Genomic DNA, 14519 nt, shown 5'->3' with positions numbered 1-14519 from the left:
AGCAGAGGCTGATAGCTAAGTTCCATACCCATAGGGAGGGCCTCAACTGGGACCTTGGGTTCATGTCATACTACAGGTGACCACCATTGCATTATACACACACACATACACATGGACACACATATACACAGACATGCACACAAACACTCACACACACCCTTACAGACACACATACTCCCACACTCACACATGCATCGTCTCACAGACACTCACAAGCCCCCACCCCAGACAGACACACACAATCCTACAGACACACACACTCCCATACGCACCCCCTCACAGACTTAGACACTCTACACTCACGTACACACACATATACACTCTCTCTCTCACACTCACAACCCCCCACCCCAGACAGACAGACACACACACTCACAAAGACCCACATGCACACATATACATATACGTTTGTGGGGTGAATTTGTACTTGCAGAGTTACATTGTACTTTGCTCAAAAACTGCATGAATTCATGTAAGACTCTGTTGTCTCACTTCTTAGATTAGAATCAATCTAAACATTATGGCACAGACAGACAATACAGGGGACTAACACCTTCAACATATTGTCTGGCTAACACCAATTGTTACAGTTAACCTGAGAATGTAACTTTTTTAAAAAGTCTTGTGATTTACATATGAAAGAAGTGAAACTCTCATGGTATTCGAACATGGTATGAGAGACTCAACAAACAATCATGGTATCTTTCAATGTATAATTTCAGTTACATCACACTGTAAACTTTTGCTATAAATTCTGTGTCTTACAATTGTGTCCTCCACAACCACTTAATGAAGGAGCAGCGCTCTGAAAGCTAGTGCTTCCAATTAAGCCTGTTGGACTATAACCTGGTGTTGTGTGATTTTAAACTTTGTACACCCCAGTCCAACACCGGCATCTCCAAATCACGTGTGTAGTTTGGTCTTCTTAAGATAGAATGTAAATGTGTTGTAGACAGTTCAGAGGAGGTTTACTAAGTTGATTAAATAAAAGAACTACAGATGCTGTAAATCAGAATCAAAAACCCAGAAATTGATGCAAAAACGTAACAGAACTGGCAGCATCTGTGGAGAGAAATCAGGGTTAACGTTTTGGATCAAGTGATCCTTCCTCAAAACTGGTGCCAAGCAAGACGGCTGCTTTGTCCTGGATGCTGTTGAGCTTCTTCAATGTTGCTGGAACTGCTCATCTAGGCAAGTGGAAAGTATGCCTTAAAAATGCTGGTCAGGCTCTAGAGAATCACATCCAAATTCTCAGCCTCTAATCTGCTCTTGTAATCATAGTATTCGTGGAGTTGGCCCAGTAAATTACCTGCACTTCCACACGTCATTTACTGTATACGTTGCTTCCAATGCAGTCTCCTCTACATTGGGGAGACAGGATGCCTACTTGCAGAGGGCTTCAGAGAACATCTCTGGGGCACCCGCACCAACCAACCCCACCGCCCCATGGCCGAACACTTCAACTTCCCCTCCCACTCCATCAAGAACATGCAGGTCCTGGGCCTCCTCTATTGCCACTCCCTCACCACCGGACGCCTGGAGGAAGAACGTCTCATTTTCTGCATTGGGACCCTCCAACCACATGGCACCAATGTGGATTTCACCAGTTTCCTCATATCCCCTCCCCCACACACCTTATCTCAGTTCCAACCTTCCAATTCTGCACCACCCTCATGACCTGTCCTACATGTCCATCATCCTTCCCACCTATCCGCTCCACCCTCCTCTCTGACCTATCACCATTACCCCCACCTCCATCTACCTATTGCACTCTCAGCTACCCACCTCCACCCCCCCCTCCCCCCCCCATTTATCTCTCCACCCTCTCGGCCTCACAAGCCTCATTCCTAATGAAGGGCTCTTGCCCAAAATATCAATTTGCTTGCTCCTCGGATTCTGCCTGACCTGCTTTGCTTTTCCAGCACCCCACTCTTGACTCTGTCTCCAGCATCTGCAGTCCTCACTTTCTCCCCATTAAATTTCTGGTAAATTATATCTTCCAAGATAGTGAGAGATTCAGCAATGGTAATATGTTTGAATATCAAGGGAATGTAGTTAAGTCTCTATTTTGCATGAGATGATCATTGCTAGGTATTGGTGAGGCACAAATGTTACTTCCCAATTAATAATATAAATGGTTCATTTTATAATCATAAATGACATTTGGTCTTTTTTTTAATCTTTGCCTAACAATATTTCAAACCTTCCTATTTCTTAGAATGAGTCCGCCAAGGAAGGCTCAGAAATTCTAATAAACTTTCAGCTTTCTTTTAATTGCATGTCATATTTTATAGAGTTAAGCTATTGCCAGATAAAATTAGTTTTATCATTACTCTTTTTGGCATATTAGTTTTTGGATGTGAATTCTAGAGATGTATCATTTTTAATATTACTTTTATAACATTTTCATGTTACGACTCAAGTTCCAGAAGAATAATACCAAACATTGTTCCTTCTGGTTTACACTGCCAGTTGTGCTGCTCCATCAACTAATATGAGGCAATAAATAGTTCAAAATATCACAGGGAAAGAGAGGTTTTTGTTGCCACTAATTGATCTTTTTACATTTTCAAGGGCCTCTGATGTCAGGGGAAAATGCAAGTGTGTAGTTGGCTGCCCTTTTAAGAAGGCCTTCTGAGATGGTTGGTTGACATAGGCAAGGTCATTTGGTGCTCAGGTGATAAAATGGCCACCATGCCCCCAGCTGCTGGAAGTGGCCATTGAAATGACCAAGCTGCTCTCGTTTGGAGCCTATTGTATGGGACAGGAAGAAATGGGGAGGGGAGGCAAGAAAAGATACATTTCTAATGGTATACTTGTACTTTCTCCCATGACAGGTCACACTAAGTGGAGGAAAAGATAAACAACAAATAATATTACCTCCAAATGTCGCTACAAACAATGGGTATCAAAGAAAGTTTGTTGCTCTGGGTCATCATGCCAGCACTTTTGATGCCACGTGTCATGTCTACTTGTCCTGCTCTGTGTCGATGTGACAATGGTTTTGTCTACTGCAACGACAGAGGTTTGACATCCATTCCTGCCAAAATACCGGAAGATTCTACAACTCTTTTCTTACAAAATAATCAGATTAATAATGCTGGGATCCCCAGTCAATTGAAGTATCTGTTGAATATAAAAGTGATTTACCTTTACGAAAATGCTTTGGATGAGTTCCCTGTAAACCTTCCCCGATCTCTGAAAGAGCTGCATCTTCAGGACAATAACATTAGGGCCATTACACATGATGCACTTTCAAGGATTCCTTCGTTGGAGAAGTTACATTTGGATGATAACTCAGTGTCAACAGTCAGCATTGAGGAACATGCTTTTGCTAATAGTAAGCATCTCAAACTGCTCTTTTTGTCCAGGAACCATCTAAGCAGCATTCCCACTGGCCTTCCTAAAACACTGGAGGAACTGAGGCTCGATGACAACCGGATTGCAACCATCCCACACTACGCTTTCAAAGGTTTGGTCAGCTTAAGACGACTAGTGCTGGATGGTAATCTTTTAGCTAATCAAAGAATCGCAGATGAGACTTTCAGCAGACTCCAAAACCTGACTGAACTTTCATTGATCAGAAATTCTCTAATTTTTCCACCACGAAATCTGCCTGTTTCAAACTTACAAAAGCTGTACCTTCAGGATAACCTCATTAGTTACATTCCAGCCAATGCTTTTTCAAAAATGAGACAGATACAGCGGCTGGATATATCCAACAACAACTTAACAACTTTGCCAAAAGGAGTCTTTGATGACCTAGCAAACTTGAGTCAGCTACTCTTGCGTAACAACCCCTGGTATTGTGGCTGCAAAATGATGTGGCTCAGAGACTGGTTACAAACAACAGCATTTCACATCAATGTGCGAGGGCTAATGTGCCAAGGGCCTGATAAAGTTCGAGGAATGGCAGTCAAAGATATCAAGTCAGAAATGGATGAGTGCTTTGAGAACAGCTTGCATGGCGGCAACACAGCTCTGAAAACAACTCCAATTGTTCAGACAGCTACTGTCACTCAAGGACTGCAATTCACTTACAGACCGAGGCGACCAAATCTGAAGCCACCAGATTCAGCTGTGGATTATCCTTTGTCAAGAGGGTCAGAAACAAAACCAATAATCATTAATGTGATGCCTTTAACTGCGGACAGTATTCGCATCACATGGAGGGCAATGTTACCAGTCACATCCTTCAGACTCAGTTGGCTCAGACTCGACCATAATCCATCAGTGGGTTCCATCACTGAAACCTTGGTACAAGGAGACAAGACTGAATATCTTCTCACGGCCCTTGAACCCAAGTCAACCTACATCATATGCATGGTTACAATGGAAGCTAACAACTTCTATGTGAGAGATGAAACACCAGTATGTGCTAAAGCAGAAACTGCAGACTTATACAGTCCCACCACAACGTTAAACCGGGAACAAGGGGAATCGGACCAAGTAGGTCTTCCTTTAGCTGGTATTATTGGAGGTGCAACAGCCTTAGTGTTCATTGTTGTTGTCCTTGCTGCAATATGCTGCTATATTAATAATAACAGGAATGTTTTTTCACATGATCAGGTGTACAATAGAGGTTGCAGAAAAAAAGATGATTATGCAGAAGCAGGGACAAAGAAAGATAATTCCATTTTAGAAATCAGAGGGAGTGGCTTTCAAATGATTCCACTCAATAATCAACAGCGACCAAAGGAGGAATATGTGATTCACACCATATTTCCATCCAATGGGACAAGTCTTTACAAGAACACTCATAGTACAGCCCTCAGCAGTAACCGAGGTTACAGAGACGGTGGGATACCAGATGCTGAATATTCTTACACGTGATTGCAGTGTTGCCTCATCATGTGATCATCTCCATGCACTGCAAACAGAAGATATTATAAAAATAAAAAATGTTAGGGGTAAAACACACAATGTTCAGCAGAAAATGTCCGGCACATATTTTGTACATTTGTCACATAATTTATATTTAATATGCTTAAGTGATTTCAAAAAAAGCTGGACACTTAGAAAGAAAACTCAGCTACCTAATTGTGTACAAGCCAGTTTTTCTTTTCGCATTTTGGTTATAAGTGGGATAAAGAATGAACAACATACTTTGGAAGTGCAGTCCTAAGGCAGCCTAAAGATAAAATCCTTTACATTATGTCACTTGGAAACATCTTGGAGAAGTGTTCCTAAGCAATGATGTTTACCCACAACCCCCACCTTGTAGATTTATACTGTACAGTCAAACAAAGTCTCAGCACACACACATACACACATTCACTCATGTGTTCTGTGTGTACACATAGTGCTGTTTTCTTGTATAAAAGTTAAGACTTTACCCCTCTACTTCTATCAGAACTATCTGTTGATGTTTGTTTATTTTTTTATTCTTCTACAATATTTTCAAAAAGAGTAAAATAGTTTTAAATATTTAGTTCTTTAATGGTGTTGTTTTTGGATTTTATCTTAATTGGAAGAAGAGATGAACTTTCATAGTTATTTTTTAAGATAACTTTCTGAAAACTTTTTTTTTAAGTATTGAGCTAGACTTTTGCCTCTGGTTAAAAACAGTGTGTATCTAAATGACAAATTTCTTGTCCTTAAATGCCAGGCCAAAAATGGATGTCTTGTAGTTATCTGGCCAGTAACACTGTTAATATTTTTCCTTATTTTAACACTTTGAGGATGTCAAATTTTATTCGAACAACACTGTGAATCTCAGTTGTTCTTGGTTTTCATATTTTCCCTTTACTCAAAATGTTTTTAAAAATCTGCGTGCTCTTGAATTTCATGTGGTCAAGATAGAGCTAAAAATGCATTGGTTATGAGTGGAATGCCCTGCTTTCAATTTTATAATACATTGTGCAAAAAAAAAATTGCAGTTTATTTCTTCTGAAGAAACAACACAATTTCAAAAGTGACAACAAAAATTAAGTGCTCACAGATTAATAAATAAGAAGTTACACTGAACACTGTGAAAAAGGCACCCTTAAAACGGGATGGGTGTGAAAGGGTTATACATTCAATGAAAGAAAACTCTCAATTTACTGAGGGTAACAGTGTTCCAACCTAAGATCTGAAGACCCGTGATCTTCATTTTAAGGGCAGACTTTAGATTTCTTTGCATAGGATGAGAGGTGACACTGGAGACGATCTAAAAATGGAGTTCTTCCTTACTGAAATTTCCTTCTGAGATATTTGCATAGACTACATTGACAGTTCCCTATCCTGCCTTCCAATAGGCTTTCACTTGATTGTTGAATATTATTGATGGCCTTTTCTGAATATTTGATTGAAGAATCTCAAACCCTTGGCCATTCTACCTGACACATCCGTAACCTGGTTGGACAGTAACCAAGAAATCAGCTCATGGCTTTCCTGTAAATATTCTTTAAAATTGTGTTTATAAGGTTACATCTGATCTTTTAAATAAATCAGTCTTAAGATGTGAAATGTTCTAATGCTTGTATGACCCCTAAATATTGGAAATGAAAAATAATATTTCCATACTTATGATTGTATTATTGTAATGATCTAACCTTATACTATCATTTGCCAACCTTCATTTACTTTAAATAACTAAGAAGAGAATTGATTTATTTTGATATCAAAACATTTTGGAGAATAATGGCAGCTTCCCTGCACTGCCTTTTTTCCCATCCCCACCCCATACCATCCCATTACTTTTAAATTCCTTTCAAAATTAGAATTAATAAGGCAGACTGTAATGTAGCACCAGATTGCTGAGAATGCGACAAGATGCAATATCAATTTATTTTATGTAAATTGAATGTTGTGCAGTTAACTGTTTGGACAATGATATACATGGTAGATTTACACTCTTCTGTCTAAACCACTGTGTATTGTCATTTAGTCTAGACAAAAGAACCTCCCAAGTTACAAGAATATTACACTGATATTAACATATACAGACCTGTTTTATTTGAGTATCCAAGAATAGGGAAAAGGATAAAACATTTTTAAAGCGCATTTTGCAAAAAGAAATTAAGAGAATATTTTATCACCTATTTGTCTCAATACCTAACATCACCAATAGTACATGAAATAAAATCCTGATTTTGATTCTCAGCACCAATATTTGAGAAGGGTGTGAACTTACAACTTTAAACTGGTAGTGCACCTCGTGATAAAATACATTTTTAAAAATGGGACAAACAAGAGCAAGAATCTTTACAACATCACCTGACAAATCAGAAAACCCAACAGATGCTTCCAGTGGCCTGATTTACAAACAACACCAAACAGCCAAGTGCAAACAATAACCTGCACCAATTTTACTAGCGTTGATGAGCAAGCAGCAACCTAGACCTTATGTACGCAGTAACAGTTTCCATAAAGACAATCTCTTAAAATATTGTGCAGCTCACTACAAAGATATTACAAAGATACTTTCTTTATAATTCTTTAGTACTAATAAAAGAAAATTGAAGGACCATAAATAGCATCTACCATTATAATCTCACCCACCTTTCAGTTCATTCTGTCACTTAGTAATTGTGATAATCTCAACATCTAATGCCACAGTAGTTAAATAAATGTTACACCTCAATGCCCTATGTTTATACATGAGTTTAATAAACTGTGGAAGTTAATGTATTCCCACGCTGATTCTATTACAGAAAAAGTATGTACTGACCATGTGCCTCAGATTGCCACTTCTGTCCAGCTTGGGACATGGAACACCTGGAGCAGTTAACTGAAGGTACCTGGTGCAGCCAAAACATCAGCTGGCTCAGCAAAAAAGACTCCCATTAAATATTTTATTGAATTTCTGTTAACATGAGGAATTTGAACTTAAAAACTACAGATCTCAAAGCAGGTGGAACTAAACTCACTTGCATATGTACTTGATTTGGTTGACTTGACTGTTACCCCTCTTTATTTCCTCCAATGCAATACAGAATTTTGCACTCTCAAGTTCAACAGATAATTTATTTCTCATCACGTCTTCTAACCAGGCATGTGCTGCACAGTATGATTCTCGATTCCAATCTTCCCTTCCTAACAGGGTGATACACACCATCTACCTAGCAGCCAACTGGGCAGCACAATCAAGCCAGGAACGCAAGGTATGTTGAAACACTCTGCAGCACAGAACATTTGAGCTTTGACATGTCAATTGAACATCTATTGTTTTTCTTATTATTTCATAGCTTCCGAGTATCATTTGTTCCTCATCCAAACTGCCCTCGAGAAGTAGCCATACCCAGCAATCTGACTACTGCATCTTGTCCAAAATACATTCCCTTCAATTTTCTTATATTATCAATAAAGCATTATAATATGAAGAAATCACAAACATTTACCTACTTGTGATATATTTTGCTCAAACCACAATGGTAATTCTGTCATTCTCAGAAGTGTCCCCTTCTCTTCCAATGATAAGGAAAAGACAGTTCATCCTCACCTGACTACTTGCCCCTTAAGGCCGTTTCTTGATCTGAAAGCATCGCAATTTTCTTTGTTTCTTCATTGTGTTCCGAAAGCATTTGAAGGGCTGAAGGTTAAGAGCAATCTAACTCTCTGAACACTGCTGATGACAATGGACCTGTGCATTTTGAAATAGTGTAGCTATGCTGACCTCCAAACAGGAATGTATAAGCTTTTTCCCACAAGATATAGTAAATCCCACCTCCTCAGCCATGAAAGTACAGTTGAGGAAAGCAATAAGTATCAGGAATCACATTCCCCTCTACATCAGTTATATTACCATCAAGTAGGTCACCTACTAACAATAACGTTATCTTGGATTCAATTGCTTGAAAATGAATAACACTAACTTCACATGAACTCTGGACTATCAAACCTGAAGTGACATAAAACAAATAAATAATTCACACATAAAAACGACAAGCTTTATATTTGGAATTAAAAATCGCTTGGTGCTCACCAACATTTATTTGTTTCCCCAACATGAAAAGTATTCTTTGCTCTAACATTTCCTTAATTACAGTGAAAATAATTATATTTTCTTCTCAATCCTAAACTAAACAATTACTTCAGAACCTTAAAGTAACCATTTAAATTAGATCAAAACATGAATACGGTACTCTCTGTCATGTGAAAAATTCATTCAACTACCTGCTCATCAAATTAAACATACTCTCCGTTGATGTCATGTGTTATACAGCCTAATATACCTCTGGTGTAAAAGCTGTGAATGATGGAGAAACTCAGCAGCTCTGGCAGCATCTATGGAGAGAAGAACAGAGTTAATGTTGAGTTCAATCACTTTTACCTCTGATGTAGATGGCAGCACAGTTGAATGAGAATCTAAAGAAGCCATGGCCACCACCTGAAAAGCACAGGTGATTGAGGAAACAATAAAGGCCCAAATTTTGCACTCCACGGCAAAGCGACAGAGTTTAATCCTGACCAACAATCTCTATATCCTCAATTTCCTCTTTCCATAGGACTACTTTGATTCCAGCATCAATTTTCAACTCTCAGCAAAGAAGACATCCAGAGATTAATCAACCAATCACATTGCAGAATTCTCACAGACAGCAAACCAGAAAAATAAAAAACCCTGATTATCCTTTATTTTAAAATCATTTTACAGAAAACCAAACAAAATTGGGGTATACATATGGGATTAACATAGCAACTGAAATATCAAACAAAATTTTAAAAATTTTAAATTTTATTTTCTAAAAACCTGTAGGAGTTATTACGTTAGACAAATTTCACCTTCCACAAAAATAAAATGAGTGTTTCAGAGCCAGAGATGTTGTTCAGAAGTAAATATGAACTTAGTCCTTTGTTAAAATCAAAATTGCAACACATTCAGAAACGCATAACATTTTTAAAGATTTTTACAATGTACCTAATAACATAAGTAACTCACATCAACAAAAGTGGAAGCTCACATCAGACCAAGTGCTTCAGAGGATTTCCATTTGTGAGAACTTTAAATGTTGGAAATTTTCAATTTCCACATTCTGGTATGGCAGGAAATCACTGACCACAACCTCTGTATTTTCAAGTTCAACAACACATGTGGAAGCCAGAAGTTATTATCAGTTACAAAGCAATATTGACAGTAAACGCTGATGGTTTTGCGATTGTTACATCCACAAAATGTGGGCCACATCACTGCAGAGTGCTACTTACGACAATTTGGATGTTCTGACCATCTTACCAGAGAATTGACAAGGGAATTTCTTTCTAAAATTAGATAAAAGATGCTGTACGCTAAATATCATAGATGCCCAAATGTCAGAAACATATGACCTATCTCCATTACTGTAAATGGTCTGTTCAAATTTGAGTGGAGTCTGAGAGACAAAGTGGACACATATAAAATTAACTTCATAGAACATGGCGACAAACATTGGGTATGCAGGTATTGAAATGTTTTAATCAGAAAACACTCACTTCCTATGAAAAGCCAGCTTTCAGAGGTGAATTATTAGTATCAGCTCTGACCATCTGTTGCATAACGTGAATGATTGTGTTTTATATACACAATGAATCAAGGGGAGTGGGTTAATTAGTTAAGTTCCAATAGCCACTGTAAAAAAAAAGTCACTCTTTTTTCTTTAATTTTGTATATGTTGTTTTGTTTTGGATTGGCTTGCTGTGTTTTTAATCACGAGAATTACTCCACAGAAACAAGATTTTCAGAAAATAAAACCAAAGTGCATTGTGAAGCCCTTTGGCCTCTTTGTGTAGGTGCCTTGAAATTTCAATGTTAAGTGTATATTCAGACTGAAAGGCTGACTTTTTCTTGTACATTAAATGTGAAAATTCCTTGTTCTCTTCAAAATAAAATTTAAAAATTAAAGACTCAATGACGACTGCCATCAATAACTTACATTTTTCTCCAAAGTTTACCCAACCTTCCTTTGACTAGGATAGTTTGGATTTGCTCCCAAGCTCTACCTATAAAGGCAACATTTATGACATGTCAAAGAGTAAAATGTGGTATCTTATCCACCACTTGGGGTAACATTAAAGATGCTTTTTAAATGCAACGGTCTTCCTGCAACTGCATTTCGACTCACATATCTGCTACAATTAATCCCCCCTTCAAATATCACAGCGTAAGTGACACGGCAGCTCAGTGGTTAGCGCTGCTGCCTCATAATATCAGGGGCTTGGGTTCAATTACAGCCTCTTGCTACTGTCTATCTGGAGCTTGCATATACTCCCTGTGTCAGCATGGGTGTCCTCCCACAGTACAAACATGTGCAGGTTAGGTGAATTGGCCACGCTAAATTGCTGATAGTGTACTAGGATGTGCAGGCTTGGCATATTGTGGGATCGTGTCCGTGGAAAATGCAGGGTTACAGGGGGTGGGTCTGGTTGGGATGCTCTCCAGAGAATCAGTGTGATTCAATGGGCCAAATGTCAGGATTCTACGAACTGCTACAGACTTCTCTGTCTTTGCAATCTACCACCTTTTCCTGTCTGAATCTTGAAAATGTAATTGCCTGCCAAATCTGTACCCATCTCTCTCACTACCCTTTGCTTAAAACTTTCCAATCAAGTTTCTACACTACCATGTATTGAAATGGGCCTCATCAAAGTCTAGAATGACGTCTTCTGTGACTTTGAGTGTGGTGCCTTATTCCTCCTTATTCGGCACAACATCGAGGGCCGAAGGGCCTGTACTGCGTTGTAATGTTCTATGTTCCTCTCAATTTGACTGGAGTTTTTGACACAATTGACAGCACCATCTTCCTCTGCTATAATCCAACAGCCCTTTCCTGGCTCCGGAGAATACAGAACATAGAACAGTACAGCACAGGAACAGGCCCTTCACCCCACTATGTTTGCACCGACCGTGATGCCATTCTAAACCAATCCCATCTGCCTGCATAAGGTCCACATTTCTCTATTCCTTGCCTGCAAATGCCTCTTAAACGTTTCTATTGCATCTGCTTCTATGACCTCCCTGGCAACACGTTCCAGTGTGAAAAACTTGCCTCACACATCTCCTTTAAAATTGTACCCTCTCCCATTTTAAAGTTTAAATAGCTGTATGCGACTTGCCAATTTTCATACTCAATGCCCCTACTGATGAAGGCATGCATGCTATACACCTTCTTTACCATGATATCCATTTGTGGGGTCACTTTCAGGGCGCTATGGACTTGCATCCCAAGATCCCACTGTTTCTCAATATTTCTCAGAGTCCTACCATTAACTGTATATCTCTGTCTTGCATTTGCTCTTGCAAAATGCATCACCTCACACTTGTCCAGATTAAACTCCATTTGCCATTTCACCACCCAACTTCCCAACTGATCAATATCTTGCTGTATCCCTCGACAAACTTCCTCACAATCCACAACTCCAACAATTTTAATGTCATCTGCAAGCTTACTAATCAGACCACCTACAATTTCATCCAAACCATTTATTTTTATTACAAAACAACAGAGATCCCAACATTGATCCTTGCAGAACACCACTGGTCACAGACCTCCAGTCAGAAAATCACCTCTCCACCTCTCTGTCTTCTATGACCTTCTCTGTCCTGTCAGAGAATCTGCTGCAATGGCTCCTCTGTCCAGCACCATTGCCCTGGTACCCTTAAAGATCAACCTGTTCACTCATCACACCTATGTTTGGTCTAGGTTCAGACTCAAAATTAAAATTCATAACTTTGTGAAGAAATTGCACTGCGGTTTAGCCAACCCTCAGCTCTGTGACATCTAACAACCTTACAATCCTCCAAAATCTATGGTCCTTCAATTCTGCTTGCTAACTCATCCCTGGTAACCTTATTCCAGACTCCAAAATTCTTCACCTCTCTCCTTCTTAAAACATATCTTTGACCAGGTTGTCCTCATATCTTCTACATGGCTCCATATCAATTTCTGTCTGATCAATGATGCTGGCTAAACTCAGACTTTTCCTTTTGAGCAAAGAAGGTTGAGAGGTGGCCTGATGGAGATGTATAAGATTATGAGGGGAATGTAAAAGGTGGGTTAAAGCAGCTGTTCCTCTTAAACAAAGGGTCAATGACAAGGTGACATCATTTTAAGATAGAAGGTAGGAGATTTAGAAAGGATTTGAGAAAATCTTTTTATCCAGGTGGGAATCTGGAAATGCACTACCTGAAAGAGTTGCTAAGGTAGGAAACTTCATAACCTTTAAAAAGTACTGGATGTGAAATGCCATAATATTCAAGGCTATGGGCAAAGTGCTGGAAAGTGGGACTAATGTAGATTTTGAGTAGTTCTTATAAAGTGCGGACTCAAGGGACAAAGGACCTCTTCTGCATGAATCAATAAACCTCTATTGAAATGCCCTGGGATGGTTTTTGACATTAAAAGCACTACATACATGCAAGTTAGTATTGCATTGCTAAAATTAATTAACTTTTCACAAAAGCCTACTGCCTGTCACTCTGTGGTGCTGCACACTGGAGCATGAATATAATCTGTTACACAGTTGTATGGTTGATATAATCAACTGTTTCTGTCTCCTCTTTTCCCACATAGGATTCTGTGCCTCAGCACGCAGGATGTCAAATACTAGTTTAAACTATAAGAATTAGGTGACCTATACTTCAAGGTTGTCAGCAATGCCAGAACCAATCACTTAGACATGTGGTTCATCACTCCTGAAGCTGGGTGGGAGTGGAATTCAACCTCTTGCTGCATTACTGAGCTGGAGATTCTGGTAGAATATCAATATCTATTAACAGTAGATTAGATTAGATTACTTACAGTGTGGAAACAGGCCCTTTGGCCCAACAAGTCCACACCGACCCTCCGAAGAGCAACCCACCCAGACTCATTCCCCTACACCTAACACTACGGGCAATTTAGCATGGCCAATTCACCTGAACTGAACATCTTTGGACTGTGGGAGGAAACCGGAGCACCTGGGAGGAAACCCACACAGACACAGGGAGAATGTGCAAACTCCACACAGACGATTGCCCGACAGAGGGATTGAACCCGGGTCTCTGGCACTGTGAGGCAGCAGTGCTAACCACTGTGCCACCGTGCCATCCATCATCTCACTCAATCCTCCATGTATCCATGCATTCATTTTCACAAAAAGTCACCAAATACTATTCAAGAGCCAGAGCATGATGCACTATTATCAATGGACAGACAGACCAATTGTAGTGTTTTAACTCAGGTGCTGACAGCCAACTCAGTACAGACTACAAATAGAGAGTAGAGGAGATTTGCTTTTTATTTGTCATTATTACCATATACAACCGATAAAGTAAAAAGACAGCATTCCTCTGGGACCTAGGGTGCTACATAGACAGCAAAAACTAGACAATCGTACACGGCATAAAGTGAATAAGAAGTGCAAAACAAGCATGTTACAGTGTAATAGAAGAATGATAAATAATAGAGATTTTTCTAGTAGCAATTCAAAGTTGTGCAAGGAACATCAGATGGGAAAGAGTCCGATCATACTGTGTTAAGGAGCCTGATGGCTTGGGGGAAGAAATTGTTGCACAGTCTGGTGGTGAGACACCGAATGCTCTGGTATCTTCTGCCAGATTCTGGATCAGTGGTGCTGGA

The 14519-nt window shown here is 39.3% G+C and overlaps 2 protein-coding genes across 9 annotated transcripts in view; one reads left to right on the top strand and one right to left on the bottom strand.

Annotated features, from left to right (window-relative positions):
* LOC132836096 (leucine-rich repeat transmembrane protein FLRT1-like) overlaps window positions 1–10788 on the top strand; it is a 141149-nt gene extending 130361 nt beyond the window's left edge. For 2 of the 5 annotated variants that reach the window (XM_060855356.1, XM_060855355.1), the window contains exon 2: window positions 2838–5385. In XM_060855356.1, the coding sequence (XP_060711339.1) occupies window positions 2887–4833 (1947 nt within the window). In that variant the 5' untranslated portion in view covers window positions 2838–2886 and the 3' untranslated portion in view covers window positions 4834–5385. Of the gene's footprint in view, window positions 1–2837; window positions 5386–7637 lie in introns of those variants that run through there. The other 3 variants (XR_009647330.1, XM_060855359.1, XM_060855357.1) reach the window with 3 other exon arrangements.
* LOC132836097 (macro domain-containing protein CT2219-like) overlaps window positions 1–14519 on the bottom strand; it is a 944897-nt gene that overhangs the window by 846876 nt on the left and 83502 nt on the right. The gene's annotated exons all lie outside the window — the stretch shown is intronic.

Source organism: Hemiscyllium ocellatum, chromosome 46 (genome assembly GCF_020745735.1).
Source record: "Hemiscyllium ocellatum isolate sHemOce1 chromosome 46, sHemOce1.pat.X.cur, whole genome shotgun sequence".
NCBI lineage: Eukaryota > Metazoa > Chordata > Chondrichthyes > Orectolobiformes > Hemiscylliidae > Hemiscyllium > Hemiscyllium ocellatum.
Note: the sequence above shows the minus strand (reverse complement) of the source record. Positions and strands in the feature narration are given on the sequence as shown.